The sequence below is a fragment of the Triticum urartu genome, chromosome 5A (genome assembly GCF_056163025.1).
Source record: "Triticum urartu cultivar PI428250 chromosome 5A, HENAU_Tu73, whole genome shotgun sequence".
NCBI lineage: Eukaryota > Viridiplantae > Streptophyta > Magnoliopsida > Poales > Poaceae > Triticum > Triticum urartu.
The window spans coordinates 544583506-544607501 of NC_141877.1; the positions used below are offsets into that span (position 1 = coordinate 544583506).

A 23996-nucleotide genomic window follows, 5' to 3' on the forward strand; every position below is an offset into this window, starting at 1 on the left:
AGTGAACAAACTCTTATGTCCCACCTTAAATTCGCCTCGGAATGCCGAGTGGTTTTTGTAACCGTTAAACTTTTTCAGGTTGCATGCCCGAGTACTTCGATCTGTGATCCGGAACCTTTGGAATTTACCCGAACTTGGTTTACCGTTGAATATCTTTATGAATCTCCTGCTGAGTGAACTGATTCTTCATTCGAGACAACTTTTGCATTCGCAGCGCAGCTCCGAAGGAGAGGGAAGCAGTCGACCTATGTCTTGTATTTGTGGCGAAGCTCCCAGGAGAAGGCGGCGGTCGACCCACACCCTGTTACCGCAGAGTGGGACGGAGCGCACATTGTATTTGTGGCGAAGCTCCCCAGGAGAAGGTGGCAGTCGACCTGCCCCTCGTCGTCCTTGAGGAATGAGATGTGTTTCGTACTTAGGCGAGTATTGGACTGCAGCTAAGCCCCCGAGTGGGAGGATTGCTCTCCACTCAGTAGGATTTTTTCAAACTTAGGCGAGTGCCGGACTGCAGCTAAGTCTCTAAGTGAGAGAACTTAGGTGAGTGCTGGACTGCAGCTAAGCCCCCGAGTGGGAGGATTGCTCTTCACTCGGTAGGATTTTTTCAAACTTAGGCGAGTGCCGGACTGCAGCTAAGTCTCTAAGTGAGAGAACTTAGGCGAGTGTTGGACTGCAGCTAAGCCCCCGAGTGGGAGGATTGCTCTCCACTCGGTAGGATTTTTGCAAACTTAGGTGAGTGCCGGACTGCAGCTACGTCTCTAAGCGAGAGAACTTAGGCGAGTGCTGGACTGCAGCTAAGCCCCCGAGTGGGAGGATTGCTCTCCACTCGGTAGGATTTTTTCAAACTTAGGCGAGTGCCGGACTGCAGCTAAGTCTCTAAGTGAGAGAACTTAGGCGAGTGCTGGACTGCAGCTAAGCCCCCGAGTGGGAGGATTGCTCTCCACTTGGTAGGATTTTTTCAAACTTAGGCGAGTGCCGGACTGCAGCTAAGTCTCTAAGTGAGAGAACTTAGGCGAGTGCTGGACTGCAGCTAAGCCCCCGAGTGGGAGGATTGCTCTCCACTCGGTAGGATTTTTTTCAAACTTAGGCGAGTGCCGGACTGCAGCTAAGTCTCGAAGTGAGAGAACTTAGGCGAGTGCTGGACTGCAGCTAAGCCCCCGAGTGGGAGGATTGCTCTCCACTCGGTAGGATTTTTGCAAACTTAGGCGAAACGGATTCGCAGCTAAGTCACCCACTGGGGGATTTCTTACGCAAACAAAAAAACAATAATAATCACTGGAAAAATTATAATGCTCTTGTCTTTGATAAATAAACTTCAGGAGTTTTTCTTATTACATCTCATCCGGGTGAGAATTTAAGTATAAAAGGGGCAGAGTAGCTCCGCATTCCAGGCTCGTGGCTCATCAATCTGGCGATCGACATTGTAGAGGTGGTATGCTCCATTGTGGAGGACTCTGGTGACTATGAAGGGGCCTTCTCAAGTAGGAGCGAGCTTGTGTGGTTTCTGTTGATCCACTCGGAGGACTAAGTCTCCTTCTTGGAAGGCTCGGCTCTTCACGTTTCTGGCATGGAATCGACGCAAGTCTTGCTGATAGATGGTCAATCGAATCAAGGCCATTTCTCTTTCTTCTTCTAGGAGGTCGACTGCGTCCTGTCGGGCTTGTTCTGCTTCATCTTCTGAGTAGAGCTCGACTCTGGGAGCGTTGTGAAGCAGGTCACTCGGTAAGACTGCCTCGGCTCCATAGACCAGAAAGAATGGGGTTCTTCCAGTCGATCGATTCGGGGTTTTCCTCAATCCCCAAATGACTGATGGAAGCTCGTCGACCCATGCACCTGCTGCGTGCTTGAGATCACGCATCAATTGGGGTTTTAGTCCTTTGAGAATTAGGCCGTTTGCCCTTTCTGCTTGCCCATTCGACTGAGGGTGAGCGACCGAAGCATAGTCGACCCGAGTGCCCTGAGAGGCGCAAAAGGCCCTGAATTTGTCGGAATCAAAGTTTGACCAGTTGTCGGTGATGATGCTGTGCGGAACTCCATATCTGAATATCAACTCTCTAATGAAACTGATAGCGGTGCAAGCGTCAAGATTCTTGATAGGCTTGGCCTCAATCCATTTGGTGAACTTGTCGACTGCTACCAGCACATGAGTGAGGCCGCTCCTGCCTGTTCTCAGTGGTGCAACCATGTCCAACCCCCAAACAGCGAAGGGCCAGACGAGTGGAATGGTTTTCAGGGCCGACGCGGGCTTGTGTGGCATGTTGGAGTAATACTGGCATCCTTCACATTTGTCGACTAGCTCTTTGGCCATCTCATTGGCTCTTGGCCAGTAGAACCCCGCTCGGTATGCTTTAGCCACAATGGTCCGAGAGGACGCATGATGGCCACAGGTCCCCGAGTGGATATCGTTAAGGATCATCTGACCTTCTTCTGGTGTAATACACTTCTGGCCGACCCCAGTCGCGCTTTCTCTATATAACTGCCCCTTTATGACTGTAAAGGCCTTAGATCGACGGACGATCTGTCGAGCCTCTTCTTCGTCTTCTGGGAGTTCTTTCCTTAGGATGTACGCGATGTACGGTTCTGTCCAGACGGGAGTGATAACCAGGACTTCCAAGATCAAGTCGACCACAGCTGGCACTTCGACTTCAGTCGGATCTGTGGCACTTTTTGGCTGCGGGGCCTCTTCAGTGAAGGGATCCTCCTGGACTGATGGTGTGTGGATGTGTTCTAGAAACACATTGCTGGGAATGGCTTCTCTTTTGGAACCTATTTTTGCCAGATCATCAGCTGCTTGATTTTTCAGTCGGGGTATGTGATGAAGCTATAACCCCTCGAATTTCTTCTCTAGCTTTCTCACTGCATTGCAATAACCAGTCATGGCTGGACTTCTGACGTCCCATTCCTTCATCACTTGATTGACCACCAAATCTGAGTCGCCATAGACCATGAGGCGACGGACGCCGAGTGAAATGGCCATGCGGAACCCATATAAAAGTGCTTCATATTCTGCCTCGTTGTTAGAGGAATCAAAGTGGATTTGAAGAACATATCTGAGTTTATCTCCTCTGGGGGAGACCAACACCACTCCGGCGCCGGAACCATTTAGCATCTTGGAACCGTCAAAGAACATGGTCCAATGCTCCGAGTGAACCTGAGTCGGCAGTTGCTGTTCAATCCACTCGGCGACGAAATCCGCGATTGCCTGGGACTTGATAGCTTTCTTTGCCTCAAACTTGATATCTAGAGGAAGGAGTTCAATCGCCCATTTAGCCACTCGACCAGTTGTGTCCCTGTTATGCAAGATCTCTGACAACAGAGCATCGCTAACGACTATAATGGAATGATCGGAGAAGTAGTGGGCAACTTTCTTTGTGGTCATGTAAATCCCATATACGAGCTTCTGATAATGAGGATATCTTTGCTTCGATGGGGTCAAGACTTCAGAAATATAATACACTGGGCGCTGAACTTTGAAGGTTTTCCCTTCTTCTTCCCGCTCGACCGTAAGTACTGTACTGACGACTTGTCCTGTGGCTGCAATGTAAAGCAGCAAAGGCTCCTTGCTGATTGGGGCAGCAAGCACCGGCTGGGTGGACAGCAGAGCTTTGAGCTCTGCGAATGCTGCGTCAGCTTCAGGAGTCCACTTGAACTTGTCAGACTTCTTCATCAATCGGTAAAGAGGTAATGCCTTTTCACCGAGACGAGATATGAATCGACTTAGGGCGGCCAAGCAACCAGTAAGCTTCTGAACATCGTGCACTCGCACAGGACTTTTCATTCGGAGTATAGTACCGACTTTTTCTGGATTGGCATCGATTCCCCATTCGGAAACGAGAAATCCGAGTAACTTTCCGCCAGGAACCCCGAATGTGCATTTTGATGGATTAAGCTTGATATCAAACCTTCTGAGGTTGGCAAAGGTTTCAGCAAGGTCAGTCAGCAGGTCGGAACCCTTCCGTGACTTGACCACAGTATCATCCATGTACGCCTCCACATTCCGACTAATTTGGGTGAGCAAACACTTCTGAATCATCCTCATGAATGTGGCTCCGGCATTCTAGAGGCCGAATGGCATGGTAACATAACAGAAGCACCCGAATGGAGTGATGAAAGCTGTTTTGATCTCGTCAGGTCCATACAGACGGATCTGATGGTACCCGGAATAGGCATCTAAAAAAGACAGTCGCTCACATCCCGCAGTCGAGTCGACTATCTGGTCGATGCGGGGGAGAGGAAAATGGTCTTTCGGGCAGGCCCGATTGATATGTTTAAAGTAAATGCACATGCGAAGTGACTTGTCCTTCTTGGGGACCATAACAACGTTGGCGAGCCACTCGGAGTGGTAAATTTCTCGAATGAACTCCACTGCTAAGAGCCGAGCCACCTCCTCGCCAATGGCCTTTCTCTTCTGGACGGCGGACCGCCGGAGATGTTCCTTGACAAGTTTTACTTTTGAGTCGACTCTCAGGCGATGCTCAGCCAGCTCCCTGGGAACACCTGGCATGTCACAAGGCTTCCATGCGAAAATGTCCCAGTTCTCACGGAGGAACTGGATGAGCGCTTCTTCCTATCGCCAGTCGATTGAAAAGCCGATTCTGTGGCGGGCTTCTTGGCTCGCAACAAATCACTCGGGTCTGCAGTCTTCTGGTATTCCTGCAACTCCACCACTGCCATCTGAGCATCAGGGATCTTCGAACCTTTCTGAAAACATTCTTCCGCTTTTTTTCGATTGCCCGTAATAGTGATCACACCTTTGGGGCCAGGCATCTTCAATTTGAGATACACATAACATGGTCGGGCCATGAAGCGTGCATAAGCCGGCCTGCCCAAAATAGCGTGGTAGGCACTCTGGAAGTCTACAACTTCAAATGTGAACTTTTCTTTGCGGTAATTCTTGGAATCACCGAAAACCACATCCAGAGCAATCTGGCCGAGTGATTCAGCCTTCATCCCAGGAATGACTCCATGGAAACTCATGTTGCTGGCGCTGAGTCTGGACATCAGAATGCCCATCCCTTTCAATGTCTCAGCATACAATATGTTCAAACCACTGCCACCATCCATCAAGACTTTGGTCAGTCGAGTGCCTTCAACCACTGGGTCGACTACCAGAGCTTGCCTCCCAGGGGTGGCAATATGCGTTGGGTGATCGGACTGGTCGAACGTGATGGCAGTCTGGGACCATTTCAAATAACTTGGTGTCGCCGGAGCAACCATATTCACCTCTCGGTTTATGACTTTCAGTCGACTTTTGCTCTCAACATCAGCAAAAATCATCAAGGTGGAATTGACTTGAGGGTATCCGTCGTCACTGTCCTCTTTGTCCTCGACCTTGTCCGACTTCTTTTCCTTACCTTTGGGCTGTTTGCCCTGGAACTGCTGGATCAAGAGTCGACACTGCCGAGTGGTATGTTTCAGGTAAATGAAATTACCCTCTTCATCTTTCTTTGTGTGGACGAGACATGGCAAGTCTAACACACCATTTCCGTCCTGGTCTTTAACCTTCTTAGGGTTCCAAGGTCCTTTAGGTTTCCCTTTAAACTTACCTTGGGTTAAAGCCAAGGCTTCCGCGGGAGCCGCTGGCTCGGCTTTCCTCTTCTGTTTCTGATTGGAATTGCCCCAGGGTTCTTGGGCGACTGACTTGAGTTTGCCACTCCTGAGCCGATCTTCATCTTCGCCATTAGCGTAGTTGGTGGCAATCTCCATCATCCGATTTAGGGACATATCCCCAGTTCGACCGAATTTCAAATTCAGTTCTCTGTACTTGACGCCTTCCTTGAAGGCACAAACTGCTTGGTGGTCAGGCACATTCTCCACCGAGTGATGTAACGTGATCCACCTCTGGATGTAATCCCTCAAAGTTTCATTCGGCTTCTGTACACAAGATCGCAGTTCCGTCAGCCTTGCCGGCCACTTGCACGTACCTTCAAATGTGGTGACGAACACTCGGGAGAGATCCTCCCAAGTGTAAATGCTGCTAGGTGCTAACTGGTTCAGCCACGCTCTGGCCGAGCCCTCCAACATGAGAGGGAGGTGCTTCATGGCCACTTCATCATTGCCGCCGCCGATCTGGACGGCCACTCGGTAATCTTCAAGCCAAGTATCGGGCTTGGACTCGCCAGTGAACTTACTGACTCCAGTCGCCAACCTGAAGTTGGGAGGAATCACAGCGGCACTGATGGCTCTACTAAAGCATTCTGGCCCCAAAACATGTACTCTGCTGCTGGTAGGTGCATCTCTGTCGTGACCTTCTCGGTGAGCCCTGTTCCTGTCGACCAAACCCTGGACGAGAATGGATCTCGCGTCAAAGCCTGGCCCTCTGGGATCGACTGGAATCCTTCGCCCACCACTATGAGGGTGCCTGTCATCCTGCTGGCGAGGCACATACGACCCGCTCCTCGGGGGAGGCGTGGGCACTCGACGTCGACCGTCACGATCGACTGGTGATCATACTGCTCATGGTTCCCATACTGGTCACGCCGGTCTCCATGTCCCTCACGCCTCGGGGGCGATCTCGGGCTATGAGCCGACTGGACTGTGTCCGCGGCAACGGATCTGCTGTGAATCCTGTTCCGCAACTGAGAAACAGTGGAATTCTGATCTCCTGCTGCCCGGAGTAACGCTCTGATCTGCAGCAAGCCTCTGCCAGCCTCTGACTGGGAAGGTTGAATCGACTCCGCTATACGGGCCGCAGCTGCTAAATTCTGAACCGGAGTTCGATATACCTGCGGGGGCGGGAAGAGTTGACGTCAACTAGATTCGGGAATCCGTTGTCGTGCACGCTCGTCGAGTGCTCGCTGGAGGTTCTCCAGTCGAGTGCGTTCGGCCAAGTTTGCCAGGCGTGCGTCCTCCAAGGCGCGAGCTTCAGCGGTCTCTCCAACGATAGGAGTGTGCAGTGCATCCATGTTCCGGCGGCGAAGTTCTTCTCTCTGCAGCGATGTGAGAGGCTTGGGAAGATACTCCTCATGGAGACGTGACGGGTCGCCTCCACCCGCGCCTCCGTCGGTATGGGGAAAACTGGGAGGACTGGGCGGTCCATCGACCATCAGAACCTCCGCCGCCGGATCGCTGCTGTCGCACTCGGATGCGGTCTCTGCGGAGCCAGTCGAATAGGCCGTAGAGGGATTCGTCGGGCTCGATCGCCGTGACCTGGGGGGTGGCCGACTGATGCGCCACCGCGTGCCTCACCCACCGCTGAAGTCTCGACCGACCGGAACACTTGCGCCGGCGGGAAACGGGGAGTGAGGACAACACAGGAGCCGACCGATAGGGGGTCGATGGTTGCCGCAGGAGAACGCCGTGGACGCACGCGCTAAAGTGCGTTGCCCCGCCAGCAGGGAGTGCGTCCACGTTGAGCGGAGCCTCCTGGAGCCAAGTCGTCGACGATGAACGTGAGCGCGCCGAGACGGATCTCGCGGCCCTCCACCGAAACTCCGCCGAAAACCATGATGATTCGGGTCGGAAAAAAGTCGCAACTTCTCCAACAAACGCTAAAACACCTGCCCCACGGTGGGCGCCAACTGTCGTGGTTCTAAGTCTGACAGTAGTGTAGGGGGGTAAGTATGGAGAGGCAAGATCTTAGCTGTGGAGAAGTTGTAAGCACGCAAGGTTTACGAGTTCAGGCCCTTCTCGGAGGAAGTAATAGCCCTACGTCTAGGAGCCCGGAGGCGGTCGACTGGATTATATGAATATGGGTTACAGAGGTGCGAACCCTTGTCTCGGAGGAGGGTGGTGGCTTATATAGAGTGCGCCAGGACCCCGGCCAGCCCACGTTACAAAGGGTTCAATGTACATTAAGGCAGAGCGTTACTGGTAACGCTAGTAATAAAGTGCTATGATGACCATAAAAGCTACTTAATGACCGACCGTTAGCGTGCGGAGTGACTTCAGGTCTCCTGGCCGTCGAGTGGTTGGATCTTGGTCGAGTGATTGTTTCTTCTAGAGATGTCCTTGGGTAGGGCAGTTAGGACAAGTCCATGACCCTACCCTAGGTACATAGCTTCATCAGGTACAACAGTGATCCAGGAGTAGATCACTAGACAGCGGTCAAAATTATCTTTAGAGGACTAAGGAAATATTTCTCGGTTATGGAGGTGATAAAGAGTTCGTCGTAAAGATTTACGTCGATGCAAGCTTTTACACCGATCCAGATGACTCTAAGTATCAATCTGGATACATATTTAAAGTGGGAGCAATTAGCTAGAGTAGCTCCATGCAGAGCATTGTAGACATAGAAATTTGCAAAATACATACGGATCTGAATGTGACAGACCCGTTGACTAAACCTCTCTCACAAGCAAAACATAATCACACCTTAGTACTCTTTGGGTGTTAATCACATAGCGATGTGAACTAGATTATTGACTCTAGTGAACCCTTTGGGTCTTGGTCACATGGTGATGTGAACTATGGGTGTTAATCACATAAAGATGTTAACTATTGGTGTTAAATCACATGGCGATGTGAACTAGATTATTGACTCTATTGCAAGTGGAGACTGAAGGAAATATGCCCTAGAGGCAATAATAAAGTTGTTATTTTATATTTCCTTATATCATGATAAATGTTTATTATTCATGCTAGAATTGTATTAACCGGAAACTTGATACATGCGTGGATACATAGACAAAACACTGTGTCCCTAGTAAGCCTCTACTAGACTAGCTCGTTGATCAAACATGGTTAAGTTTCCTAACCATAGACATGTGTTGTCATTTGATTAACGGGGTCACATCATTAGAGAATGATGTGATGGACAAGACTCGTCTGTTAGCTTAGCATAATGATCATTAAGTTTTATTGTTATTGCTTTCTTCATGACTTATACATATTCCTTTGACTATGAGATTATGCAACTCCCGGATACCGGAGGAATACCTTGTGTGCTATCAAACATCACAACGTAACTGGGTGATTATAAAGATGCTCTACAGGTATCTCCGAAGGTGTTTAATGGGTTGGCATAGATCGAGATTAGGATTTGTCACTCCGAGTATCGGAGAGGTATCTCTGGGCCCTCTCGGTAATGCACATCATAATAAGCCTGGCAAGCAATGTGACTAATGAGTTAGTTGCGGGATGATGCATTACGGAATTAGTAAAGAGACTTGCCGGTAACGAGATTGAACTAGGTATGGAGATACCAATGATGGAATCTCGGGCAAGTACCATACCGATGACAAAGGGAATGTCATATGTTGTCATTATGGTTTGACCGATAAAGATCTTCGTAGAATATGTGGGAACCAATATGAGCATCCAGGTTCTGCTATTGGTTATTGACCAGAGAGGTGTCTCGGTCATGTCTACATATTTCTCGAACCCGTGGGGTCCGTACGCTCAACATTCGATGACGATTTGTATTATATGAGTTATGTGATTTGCTGTCCGAATGTTGTTCGGAGTCCCATATGAGATCACGGATGTGACGAGGAGTCTCGAAATGGTCAAGATGTAAAGATTTATCTATTAGATGGTAGTATTCGGACACCGGAAGTGTTCCAGAATATATCGGGTACATATCGGAGTATGAGGGGGGACCCCCTCCGAGGGAAGATATGGGCCATAGGAGGGAGGCACACCAGCCCACAATGGGGTGGCACACCCTCCACAGGGAAGGGGGGCGAATAGGACTAGGAGAGGGGGCGGCGCCCCCTTTTCCTTCTCCTCCCTCTCTCTTTCCCCCTTTCCCTCTCCGGTAAAAGGAAGGGAGGGGGGCGAATCCAACTAGGAACCCAAGTAGGATTCCTCCTACTTGGGCGTGCCTAGGGCTGACCTCCTCCCCCTCCCTCCTTTATACACGTGGGGGGCGCCTACAACACACATTAATTGTTCCAAGCCGTGTGCGGTGCTTCCCTCCATAGTTTACACCTCCAGTCATATTCACGTAGTGCTTAGGCGAAGCCCTGTGCGGATCACTTCACCATCACCGTCACGACGCCGTCGTGCTGACGAAACTCTCCCTCGACACTTTGCTAGATCAAGAGTTCGAGGGACGTCACCGAGCTGAACGTATGCAGAACTTGGAGGTGTCGTACGTTCGGTGCTTGATCGGTCGGAACATGAAGAAGTTCAACTACATCAACTGCGTTAACAAACGCTTACACTTTCGATCTATGAGGGTACGTGGACACGCTCTTCCCCTCTCGTTGATACGCATCTTCTAGATAGATCTTGCGTGAGCGTAAGATTTTTTTTGAAATTGCATGCTATGGTCCCAACACTTGCTTCTCCGAGCCCGTGCGTACATGCACAAGTCCGGTGAACCGTCGCTGCGCCTCCAATGATCGGCTGCCGCTCAACCCCCGGCATGCGATGAATCGCCGCACCACCGCCGCAAGAACTAGGGTTTTAGAGGGAGAGTGGGGAGAAAACATGAGAGAGAGAGAGAGAGAGTGAGCGAGAGTGAGTGAGAGTGAGTGAGGGAGCGGGCCACCTGTTCTATGGGGTCGTCTTGCCATGTTAGCGTGGACTGGTAAAACTGCACCTAGTCAGCACCCAGATCGGGTCCGCCGAGAGAAGTGACATATTTTGTCCGGTTTCGTAAGTTTGGGATGCACTCTATCCAGATTTAGAGTTGAAGGACGAAAAATAGACCCAGTGAAGAGTTGAGGGACGAAAATTATATATTTTCTCTATTACATATGCATAAAGCTCAAGATACAAATTTGTTACTAAGTTGAACTAATTAGAAAAAGAAAACCATAGCTGCACAGTGCACGTGTATATAACACACAATATGTAGGGATGTGAAGGATAAAATTTCATGAATATGCAAAGATAGTGTTGCGACATTTGGCTGAAATCCTATAAAAAAGATACACGGACTTTGACTTTAAGAAGTGGTTGATCACAAGCCTTCCACCTTGAAGAAAAATTTACAAGTAATCTCATAAATGAAAACACTTCTATTCAAGAGAGAAAAACTAATGGACCAAGATAATACATGGAAGATTCTAGATTAAATGAGAAGTGTGTAAAGGTATTATACTATATGACAATTACAAGTGTGTACTAAGTTTTTAATTATTGGAAAGTTATAGATAGTACATGTGGCAAAATCTGATGTCATGAATATGAAATAAAACGATCAACAACACTCGGATTTGCCACCTCTTGACCATTGGATTGAGGTAATCAAACAGTCTACATTCAAAGTTATTTCTACACTATATAGCGGTATAGATATAGATATAGAAACAAAAATTGTGTCACGATGAGGATCTTAAAGATATATGTTACATGAGATAGGCGTTAAACCAGTAGTAGAATATGTAAGTCGAAGACTGGTTGAACCACTAGTTATGTATGCCCCTCCCACCCTTTGCAAAGCACGAGCAATGAACTAGTACAGTAAAAAAATTCCTTATATATGACACCAAAACATCCTCATGCAGTTGTCAATTGCATTTGGTGCGCGAGATTTGCAAATGTATTGATGATATAGATAATAAAAGTATTTTGGGATTAGACTAGCAAAAGGCCTATGTGTTGCAATGAGAGAATTTTTTTTCATAACCTCCAATGCCTATGACCACATTTTGTTCACATCTCATTGCATGATTTTGAAAATTTATTCACAAATGCAAAAAAGTGTTCCCTTTTTTATTTTTTCACAAATTGAAGCAATGTTCACATTTTTTAAAATTATTGTGGTGGTAAAAAAGTTGGTAATTCAAATAATTTTTCTGAATTTCAATATATGTTTAAAAAACATAATATAATATCAAAAAAACTAACGCCCACACGTGTGGCATCTTGCACATCGTCCACACGCCTTCTTTACCACTCATTTTGTCACATGTGAACATATGACACCAGCAGAAATCTTTTTGTTTTCGGCTTAAAAATATTTTATCTCCTAATTAAAAAATCGAATTAAAAAATATGTTTTCATCATTAAATCCCTCTTGACGAGATCATCAAAACTAGACCCCATGTTGATATATTTCGATGAATTTTTTTTTGCCCAAAAGTTGCCATGATGTTTACACTGTAGTTGTCATAGATCTTAAACTAAAGTTGCCATGTGGCAATTTTAGTTTGTAGAGTATGGCAATTTTCGTATTTTGATAATGGCAACTGCAGTACTTTGGCCATGAATTTTTTTTTTGTATGAACCATGGCAATTTTAAGTGCATGTATCATGGCAATTTTAGTTTATGATTCATGGCAAGTCTAGTTTCTTAATTCCCTGTTTTATAAATATCAAAATTTACTTTTAAATGTAGAAGAAAATAACTGAAACATATCATGGCAATTTCAGTGTAAACACCATGACAATTCATGTGCAATAGACATGGCAACTTTTAAGTCAAAAAAATTCGTGAAAATATATTGATATGAGATCTAGTTTCGAATATCTCGTCGCGAGGGATTTAATGGTGAAGACGGATTTTTAATCAGATTTTTTATTTAAGAGATAAAACATTTTAAAAACTGAAAATCAAAAAAAATTCACATGCAAGCATGCGGTGACGTGACACAGTCTGGGTTTTATAGGGCGCGTGGGTGGGTTTCGCTCCCACCACACGTGTCGGCATTAGCGTTGTCCTATAATATTCCAATGTACGCCCTAGCAAATCCTTCAAAATTCACGCAGGTATATAGTCATAAAGAATCAGAAGCATTTTGCTTAACTACATACCTTCAATCATTCATGAACATTTTTACAAATTTGGGAATTTTATTAAAAATCATGAACATTTTTTTTACTATTTGCAAACATTATACTAAATTGCGATCATTTAAGCGTTTTCTTTTGAATAGCGAAAAATTCTAGAATAGACGAACATTTTTTTTCAAAATTGGTGGATTTTTTTAAAATTCACGAACATTTTTTGAAATGCATGGACATTTTTTGAATTTGCAAACACTTTATGAATCAACAAACCCTTTTGTAATTCACGAACTGTTTTTGAATATTTAGGACATTTTTTAAAATCCATGAACATTTTTTGAATTAACAAACATTTTGTTCAATTTCATTATTTTTCTAATAAACAGTCTTTTATTGATTTAACGAAAATTGTTTTCAAAATTGCAAACATTTGTTTTGAATATGTGAACATTTTTTTATAAATCCCGAGCAATTTTTTAACTTTACAAACATTTTATTTCAAAATTCTCAGCTTTTAAATGGCATAATTTTTTTGCAGTCCCAAATTATTGAAAGTAGAAAAAATGGAACATAAAAATAAAATTAAAATTAAAATTAAAAAACAGGCCGCCCGCACATGGGCCGGCCCAAACGGCTGCGCTGCGTCTTCTCCTGCCCGCAAAGTGCAGTATAGGAGGTCTGTACTGCATGGGCCGGCCCAGTCGGGGGATTCCCTGTAGAACGTTTTTTTTTTGTCATTTATAGGTGGCATTGGTGGGTAATATTTTGCAAACATGCCCATGCGTTGCAACGAGAGAAAAAAAAACCCACCCCTTATACACACTGGACGATATCAGCCCTGAAATCTCCACACAACAAACAACATGATAAGTAATGTTGTGTAAAAACATAATGATTGGATGATTTTTAAAGTGTACTCAGGGTGCTTTCAAAAATATTTATGGGCACAATTTCAAAAAAAAAATATGGACATCAACATTAAGCCACTTGTTTACATAAAGCTCGTATCAACAATTTAGTGTACATCATTGTATATTGGTTGGTTATTATGCACGATGAAAAATAGGATGACTATGTACCTATTGTACCCTTCAACATATGGTAAATAGCAGGAATCAACATCCGTTATAGTGTCAATAATATATTTTGTGAGAGCATCAAACTATCATATCTACTCAAGTTAAATGGCATATTTGAAATCTAAACATGCAAGATAATAGCATATTTGAAATCTAAACATTTTTCTAAGCGATTTTCATATATAACATGTCAGAAAGGTATTAATTAAGGATGCAGCATAAACTTTATTCTAGAAATTAGTAACATGCAAGATAATAGTATACTTGAAATCTACACATTTTTCTAAGTGATTTTCATATATAACATGTTAGATTAGGATTTAAAAAATATGAATATTTTAAAAAGCATTCGAATTTACAGGAAAAAGTGAAAAAGAAAAAGGGACGGGGATGGGGTCAAACTCTGGTCTTCCGGGTGGTGGAGTAATGATTTGGCCAAAGGATAGCTCTATGATTGTGTTTCATTAGGGCCGCACTTTGTATAAACCAAAGAAAGGCCCATGTAGCAAATCAAACTTTTTTCACTTATGGATGACATGGTAGGTAATTTGTGTCAACTTCGGGGGTAATTTTAATGACGGACAGGCAGAAGCGATAGCCGTTTTATTATTAGATAAAGATAAAGAGTAAAGATAAATGTATATAAAAATAAAAGCTAATGGAAATAATAATAAAATATATAGAGAGGCATGGGTTGGAAAAAAATCACGTAAATGTGCTCTCGGCAAGAAAAACAAATAGTTCAGCTTGCTACAACAAGTATATTTTTCAAAAAGAAGGGCATTGTCTCGGCCATGGACATATCCATTCAATACCGCAAATATATTATATATGTACTGAATTGCTTAATTTTCTGATCTTTACCATGGATAATCTTACATTATTGTCACGATGTTCCGGTATGTTTTCTACATGGTTTCTGAGAACATTTGCATCGTCCAAGCCATAATTGATTTCTCAGGTAATCTTTTATTAAAAAACCACTTGTTTCTGTGACCACATAAAAGCAAAAAACAAAGTATATGGACACACATACGCGTGCCACACACACCCATTTTAAGACAAGAGAGCATAGTATTACACCTCTCGTTTCTTCAGCTTCACTATGAGCCCATTTTTCATTTGCAGTAAACAAGATAGCTTGGGCTGGATGCTCTGTCCTTCCACCAGCTCCACATTAAAGTTCCACATGATTGCGGCCACGATGGTCTTCATCTGTATAACCGCGATTTTCTTGCCCATGCACACCCTCGGGCCCGAGTTGAAGGCCAGGAACTTGTGAGACGGTACATTCTTGAGCTAGTTGCTACCCTCCAAGAGCCATCTGTTTGGGTTAAAGTCGAGGCAGTCTTTACCCCACAAGCTCTCCATTCTTCCCATGGAGTAAAGAGAGATAAAGATGGCATCACCGGCGTGCACCTCATGGCCACTTGGCATGATATCATCGGTAACCACTGTCTTGCGCTCCATATGCGCTGGTGGGTATAGCCTGAGAGTCTCGTACAAGGTGGCTCTCAGATACACCAGAGATTTGGTCTCCTCCGGCTCAAAGACCATTGCACCCATACCGTGGGCTACTTTGTGCGATGCAATTGGTGAGAGTTCATTACGGATGATTGACACGATGTTAGGGTTCTGGGCGAGGTTATACACTAATAGAAAAAGGGTCAAACGTGAAGCACATTAGTGCCGGTTTGAATTTGAGCCGGCACTAATGTGTGCATTAGTGCCGGTTCCAATGGCTAGTCGGGCCGCTCTCATTAGTACCGGTTCGTGGCGAACCTTTAGCACCGGTTCGTGCCACGAACCGGTACTAAAGTGAGTGGTGGCAGGATGTTGTCAGTCCGGGGCCCCTCCAGCACCTTTAGTACCGGGTCGTATCACGAACCGGTACTAAAGGTCGTCCTACATAGACCCTTCGTCCACCCGAGCTCGCTCTGTTCTTCCCCTTTCCCCTCTCCTCTCTGTTCTTTTCCCTCTTCCTCTCAAGCTCATCACACATTTTGCCCAAGATTTGAAGGCCCCCATCCATTCAAATGATCACAAAGGTTAGCAACTTTTTCCTTTCATCTCTCATTGCTAGATTAGCTCGTGCAATGCTTTATATAGTGATTGATTTTTGAGTTTAGTAATTTGGGAGGAATTATATATATGTGCTAGTATTTGATTTATATGCAATTTGAGGTCAAAAATAACACTTAGTTTGCATATGTAGGTGTGGTTTACTTAGTACCTTCTAAATCTCCGTCGTAACCACCGTCGATCGCTCGCAACGTCCCGTCGCCGGCACCACCTTGTGGTGAGCCTCTTGTTCATGAAGTTTTATATAAAAAATTGATGTTTGTGTGATTTGGATATATAGTTACTCGTATAATTATCTTACCCATACGTTGTTTGTTATACATAGTGCCATGGTTTTGATATCCGTCCCCGTCGGCCCTCGTCCGGGTTATGATTCGGATGTGGTATATTCTCTTTTAAAACTATTCATTGCATTTCGTGTTTATGACATATTATTCCCATCAAGTTGACATAGATATTTGTATGTAGGAGGTAGTTGAACCGGAAATTCCAACTGACCCTATTGTCGAGAGGTTAAATTTAGTTGAAAGAGAAAACGAGGATTTGAAGGAAAAATTGAAAAGAATTGAGGGGGAGAAGATGGAATTGGAGTTGCATGTTGCCGATGTCGTTGATGATCACAAGATTAAGATGGAGAAAATACGCTTGAAGATTAGAAAGATTAGAAAATATGTCATTCATAGTGAGGCTTGGTATCATTATGCTGTTGGATCAATTGTTACCTTAGTTGCGATCTTGATCGCATTTGTTGTTGCATTTAAATTCTTTAGCTAGAGAGTTATTTGTTTGTTGCATTTAAGTGTTGTATGATCTTTATGTATGAACTTTATATATTGTATTAATTTGATGTTTTCAGTGCTGTGTATTGAAGATGAGCCGGCAATGGATGTACGATGACCGATGCTCTCCCGAGTTCATTAATGGCGTGCGTACTTTTCTGCTTGCGGCTGAGGCAAACAAGCGAGCGGATGGTTTTATGCATTGTCCATGTGCTGGCTGTAAGAATGGTCACAATTACTCTACGTCAAGAACCATTCACGTCCACCTGTTTGAGTCCGGTTTCATGCTCCACTATAATGTTTGGACCAAGCATGGAGAAAGAGGGGTTATGATGGAAGACAATGAAGAAGAAGAGGACGACGACAGCTATCCTGGCCATGGGTTCCCTGAATACGATGATACAACAATGAGGGAAGAAGCTGAGCCGGTAATGCGGGAAGAAGCTGAGCCGGCAATGCGAGAAGAAGCTGAAGAAGAGGCATCGGATGAGCCCGTTGATGATCTAGGTCGGGTCATTGCTGATGCAAAGAGAAACTGCGCAAGTGATTTGGAGAAGAAGAAGTTGCAGCGCATGTTAGAGGATCACAAAAAATTGTTGTACCCGAATTGCGTAGGTGACAAGAAAAGGCTGGGCACCACACTGGAATTGCTGCAATGAAAGGCAGAGAATGGTGTATCTGACAAGGGATTTGGAAAGTTGCTGGTAATGATAAAGGATATGCTTTCAAAGAACAACGAATTGCCCGAGAGTACGTACGAAGCAAAAAAGGCTGTCTGCCCTCTAGGGTTAGAGGTGCAGAAGATACATGCATGCCCTAATGATTGCATCCTCTACCGCGGTGAGTACGAGGATTTGAACGCTTGCCCGGTATGCGGTGCATTGCGCTATAAGATCAGGCGCGATGACCCTGGTGATGTCGAGGGCGAGCGCCCCAGGAAGAAGATTCCTGCCAAGGTGATATGGTATGCTCCTATAATACCACGGTTGAAACGTTTGTTTCAAAACAAAGAGTATGCCAAGGCGATGCGATGGCACAGAGAAGACCGTAAGAAAGACGGAAAGTTGAGAGTACCCGCTGACGGGTCGCAGTAGAGAAAAATCGAAAGAAAGTACGGGAAGGAGTTTGCAGATGACGCAAGGAACGTATGGTTTGGTCTAAGCGCAGATGGCATTAATCCTTTTGGGGAGCAGAGCAGCAACCATAGCACCTGGCCTGTGACTCTATGTTTGTATAACCTTCCTCCTTGGTTGTGCATGAAGCGGAAGTTCATTATGATGCCAGTGCTCATCCAAGGCCCTAAGCAACCCGGCAACGACATTGATGTGTACCTAAGGCCATTAGTTGAAGAACTCTTACAACTGTGGAATGGAACAGGTGTACGTGCGTGGGATGAGCACATGGGGAAGAATTTGACCTAAAGGCGTTGCTGTTCGTGACCATCAATGATTGGCCTGCTCTCAGTAACCTTTCAGGACAGACAAACAAGGGATACCGCGCATGCACGCACTGTTTGGACGACACCGACAGTATATATTTGGCTAATTGTAAGAAGAATGTGTACCTGGGACATTGTCGATTTCTTCCAAGCAGGCATCCCGTAAGAAAGAAAGGCAAGCATTTCAAAGGTGAGGCGGATCACCGGACGAAGCCTCGCCACCGTACTGGTGCTGATGTACATGATATGGTCAAGGATTTGAAGGTGGTCTTTGGAAAGGGTCCTGGTGGACAACCTGTTCCGAATAACACTGACGGACGCGCACCCATGTGGAAGAAGAAATCTATATTTTGGGACCTGCCCTATTGGAAAGACCTAGAGGTCCGCTCCGCAATCGACGTGATGCACGTGACGAAGAATCTTTGTGTGACCCTGCTTGGCTTCTTGGGCGTGTATGGGAAGACAAAAGATACACCTGAGGCACGGGAGGACCAGCAACGTATGCACGGAAAAAACGGCATACATCAGGGTCATGCAAGCTACGCTCTTACCAAAGAAGAGAAGGAAATCTTCTTTGAATGTCTGCTTAGTATTAAGGTACCGTCTGACTTCTCGTCGAATATAAAGGGAATAATAAACATGGCAGAGAAAAAGTTTCAGAACCTAAAGTCTCATGACTGCCACGTGATTATGACGCAACTGCTTCCGGTTGCATCGAGGGGCTTCTACCGGAAAACGTTCGATTAGCCATTGTGAAGCTATGTGCATTTCTCAATGCAATCTTTCAGAAGGTAATCGATCCAAAAATCATACCAAGGTTAGAGAATGATTTGGTGCAATGTCTTGTCAGTTTCGAGTTGGTGTTCCCACCATCCTTCTTCAACATCATGACGCACGTCCTAGTTCACCTATGCGAAGAGATTAACGTTTTGGGTCCTGTATTTCTACACAATATGTTCCCCTTTGAGAGGTTCATGGGAGTCTTAAAGAAATATGTTCATAACCGTGTTAGGCCAGAAGGAAGCATCTCCAAGGGCCATGAAAATGAGGAGGTCATTGAGTTTTGTATTGACTTTATTCCTGACCTTAAGCCGATTGGTGTTCCTGAATCGCGGCATAAGGGCAGACTGGATGGAAAAGGCACGCTAGGAGGGGAACAAATAATATGTATGGACGGACATTCTCTCACTGAAGCACACTACACAGTTCTACAGAATTCCGCCTTGGTGGCTCCGTATATGGATGAACACAAGAATTTGCTACGCTCCAAACATCCGGAGCGGTCTGATAACTGGATTACACGTGAACAAACCAGGAGTTTCGCCAGCTGGTTGCAGACACGTACCATGCATGACACCTCTATTGAAGATGACCTGTACTTGCTGTCTCAGTTACCATCTTCGAATATAATGACTTTCAAAAGATACAAGATAAATGGTAATACATTTTACACGATCGCCCAAGATAAGAAGAGCACCAACCAAAACAGTGGTGTCTGCTTTGATGTAGATACCAAGACGGGAAAGGAAACATATTATGGTTATATACAGGACATATGGGAACTTGACTATTGACGTGGTTTGAAGGTCCCTTTGTTTCGGTGCAAATGGGTCAATATGACACGAGGCGGGGTAACGGAAGACCCGCAGTACAGAATGACAACAGTGGATCTCAACAATCTTGCGTATGCAGACGAACCATTCGTCCTAGCCAATGATGTGGCACATGTTTTCTATGTGAAGGACATGTCTATCAAGCCAAGAAAAAGAAAAAAATAAGGAAACGAATGCATCGTACGATGAGGCAAAGCGGCACATAGTTCTTTCTGGAAAGAGAAACATCGTGGGAGTGGATGACAAGACAGACATGTCAGAAGATTATAAAAAGTTTAATGAAATTGCTCCATTCACAGTGAATATTGATCCGAGCATCCCGTTAAATAATGAAGATTTTCCATGGTTACGGCGCAAAGGGACAAACGCGAAGAAAAAGTTTCACACCCAAAGATCTGGGATGTGATCGGCTTCACTATCATCACTTTCTTCTGTGTTTCACACTCAGGAGGGAATCTCTGTAATAGTTAGGGCAGTTATGTGTTTTGGCATTTGAAACGCGAAGAAATTTTATGTGCAAACAAATTCTTTCATGCCTTTACTGATTTTTAAAGTTAAGTTATTCACAAACTAGTGATTCACACTAATTTCAAATAATTAAAAATTTAAACTATTCAAATTTGAAAACTACGGGCACTAACAAAAAGTTTGTAATTTTTTATACCTAAAGCAAAAATATTCACAAAGAAACTTTAAATACACAAAAAAACAACTCAAAAATAAATAAAGCAAAAAAATTTAAAAAGCCCGCCTACTGGGCCAGAGCGGCCTGCATACGACTAGAAACCCAACCTGTTGTTGGGCCAGGATGCAGGCACGCAAAGGCCTAGTAGGCCCACAGGGCAGCACAGAACATGTAGGCCCAATAGGCCTGCTTTGGAGAGGAGCTCGAGAGAGCTACCGCACGGGGGGTTATAAACCAGTGCGGACGCCCCTCGGCTAGCGAGGTGGGACTATACTTGCCGCACCGCACCTGCGCCAGCGCACCCCCTTTAGTACCGGGTGGTGGCACCAACCGATACTAAAGGGGGGCCTTTAGTACCGGTTGGAGCCACCACCACCCGGTACTAAAGGGGGTGCGCTTCCCGCCGCTTGGCCTGGCCAAAACAGGTCTTTAGTACCGGTTGGTGGCTCCAACCGGTACTAAAGGTCCATCCTATATAACTAAACACTTCAAAAATTTCAGTTTCTCATCTGCTTCTTCTCCTCTGCCCCGTCGCCCGCCGCCCCCGTCTCCATATCCCTCGTCGCCGCCCCCGTCGCTGCCCCGTCTCCGTCGTCGCCGCCCCGTCGTCCCCGTCCCCGTCATCGCCGCCCCGTCCCCGTCGCCGCCGCCCGACCCGTACGTCCCCGTCCCCGTCGTCGCAGCCCCGTCCCTGTCCCCGTCGTCGTCGCGCCCGTCGCCGTCCCCGTCACCGCCCCCCGTTGCCTCTCGCCTCGCCGGTGAGCACACACACATATACATTTTTTTAGTTTTTTAGTTATAGAAATAGTTATAAAAATGTTAGAAATTTTTCTTTTTTTAGTTATAGAAATAGTTAGTTATATAGCATTGTTAGAAATGTTATAGAAATGTTAGAATTGTTAGAAATTTTTTTGTTTTTTAGTTATAGAAATAGTTATAAAAAAGTTAGAATTGTTAGAAATTTTTCTGTTTTTTAGTTATAGAAATAGTTAAAAAAAGTTAGAAATTTTTCTTTTTTTAGTTATAGAAATATTAGAAATGTTATACAAATGTTAGTTATATATATAGAAATGTTATAATTTTTTTCTTTTGTTTTTTAGTTATAGAAATATTAGAAATGTTATAGAAATGTTAGTTATATAGCATTGTTAGAAATGTTATAGGAATGTTAGTTATATAGAAATGTTAGAAATTTTAGTTATCAAAATCCAATCATTAAGAAAATGTTACTTTTTGCGGGCATATAGCTAGTATTTGTTCTCGACGATGCCCGGCCCGCATCCTCGCCGTCGACCCGTCCGCACGACGTCCGGCTGACCCATGTCCGGGACTGGGCTCCGCCGGGCTGGCACTGGGAGGTGCTGCCTGGAGGGGCGCGCCGCTTGATGAGGAACCTGGCCCCGGGTCCCATCGTCGACCCTGATCTTGTTTGGTGGCGTTCGCGTGGGCCAGTTTCGGGGCGGAGGGAGCCGGCCCCGTCAGAGGTGGTACGTCGCCGTGTCAGGGAGGAGGACGAGCACGTCCATCGCTACATGGTTGCGTTAGAGGGCGGCAGGTTCTCCAATACCTGGCAGTTTCTTCAGGGATCTCACTTCAGCTATGATCCTGTGAGGGTTCCTTCTCTTTGGGTGTCCACCGCCCGCGCCGCAGGAACCGTGAGTGTCCTAGATTCTTCTGTAGTATTCGATCTTTATTAGCTACCTAGCCAGTGATGTATTCGATATATAATATTCGAGACAATGTATTCGAGATTATATATTATTCGAGACGATGTATTCGAGATTATATCTATTATTCGAGACGATGTATTCGAGATTATATCTATTATTCGAGATGATGTATTCGAGATTATATCTATTATTCGAGACGATGTATTCGAGATTATATCTATTATTCGAGACGACTTATTCGAGATTATATTCGATGACGCTTATTATGTACTATGATTGATTCAGTTTTTCCTTATTAATTGATTGCATCCATGCATTGTAATTTGAATATATTTCTTTTGGATTAGTTAAACAAAACCTATGGCGGACAACACCGGCAGAGAGGGAGAAGAGGCCCTGTTCAATATCATACACAATCCTCGCGGGCCAGATGATGATCAGAATGAAGAAGATTATGACGGCTCCGAATATCTAAACAACACCGGGGAGGGTGATATGATATTCGATCGCGACGACCGAATTGATGAAGTCATGAACTATGAACATGACGAAGAAAATGTTGATCTTGAAACAACAAAGACCGGCGAGGTATATATATATTTATATAAGCAGGCATCTGGTGATCATCACATGTTTTAAATGACTTGAAGATATATTAACGAATCGATCTTTCTTCTTTCAGCCATCCGGATCGAGCAAATCTACAGGCAACAGGACGAAACGAGACCCGAACAAAAAGTTGAAGGAGGGCGTAAAGTACAATATCGAGGCAATCAGACCTAATGGCGAACCATTAGCGCCTAAGAAGATTGCGGACAAGTTCATTCGTCAGTGCGGAGTTCTTGTGAAGGACCAACTCCCGATCTCCCTTCAAGAATGGAGAGAGCCAGCAAAGCCACGTCCAGGAGTTACTTTTGTCGACGACAGACAAAAACATTTGCTTTGGGAAACGCTCATGGAACATTTCACCCTACCAGATCATTTCACAGATGCAGATGTGGAGAAAGTCAAGGACGCTGCTCTTAGGAAGATGGCGGTTGCATTCAAGAACCACAAGATTCGTGAATGGGCCAAGTACGTCAAGGGAGGAAGGAAGACTCCAGTATTCGAGGGAACACTAGAGAAGCAAAGTGCTCATTGGGACGATTTCGTGAAATTCAAGGATTCGGAATTATCTAAGGAACGGTCCAGAATAAACAAGGCCAATGCCGCAAAAAAGAATAAGTTCCATAAGCTGGGGCCAGGTGGCTATGCGGTGGGAATGCCTAAGTGGGATAAGTCTGAGAAAAAGATGCTGGATGCAGGTGTCACTCTAGAAACATTGAGCTGGACCCCAGGTGCAGGACTTGGTTCTATGCGCATGGGGGAGTTGGACCCAAAGACAGGCAAAGTTTCGAAGAAGGCATGTCTGGACGCAGCCGAAGATAAGCTACTTGTTGCAATAGAAGAGGCTCGATCGGGGTTGTTCGAGCCCAACAGAGAGAACGACGAGCTTACGCGTGCCCTGGGAAATCCTGAACACCCGGGAAGAACACGAGGCATGGGCGCTATTCTGTGGTATGAGGGGTTTTCGGACTGGAACGCCGACTACAGAACCCGTGCGAGAAAGGAGATTGCGGAGGAGAAGAAGAGGAAGATGGAGGAGGAGCAGAGGAAGCTAGACTATGAACGCCTTCAAGGCCTAGAATCAGCGCACGCGGACTTGGCAGTCAAATTCCAGCGGCAGCAGGAGCAGATCGACTCACTTAGCTAGCAAAGGGGGTCTCAGCAGCTAGCGGATGATCCACCAATGGATAGCACCGTCCCATCCATGCCGAGAAGCAGCGTGGGTTCCGCCCCGGGCGACGCATTGCTGGATAGCTACCCAGTGGATGACATCATGGAGAACACTAACTGCGAGCTACACTTCAAAATGAAGAACATATCCATGAAGGTGGCTGACGTCCTTGCTTTTACAAATCCCCCCGAGGCAACCTTCCATTGCAACCCGATTCCAGCGGGCTATACTCGTGTCTTGGTTGATGAGGTGGTGGA

At 45.4% G+C, this 23996-nt stretch overlaps 1 protein-coding gene across 27 annotated transcripts in view; it reads right to left on the reverse strand.

Annotated features, from left to right (window-relative positions):
• Positions 1 to 945: 945 nt before the first annotated feature.
• Positions 946 to 23996, reverse strand: part of LOC125510416 (noroxomaritidine synthase 1) — a 35152-nt gene continuing 12101 nt past the window's right edge. For 23 of the 27 annotated variants that reach the window (XM_087521622.1, XM_087521621.1, XM_087521619.1 and 20 more), the window contains one exon: positions 946 to 10861. In XM_087521622.1, the coding sequence (XP_087377748.1) occupies positions 4462 to 6039 (1578 nt within the window). In that variant the 5' untranslated portion in view covers positions 6040 to 10861 and the 3' untranslated portion in view covers positions 946 to 4461. Of the gene's footprint in view, positions 10862 to 10889; positions 19368 to 19420; positions 19744 to 19764; positions 20066 to 23996 lie in introns of those variants that run through there. The other 4 variants (XR_015602645.1, XR_015602643.1, XR_015602648.1 and 1 more) reach the window with 3 other exon arrangements.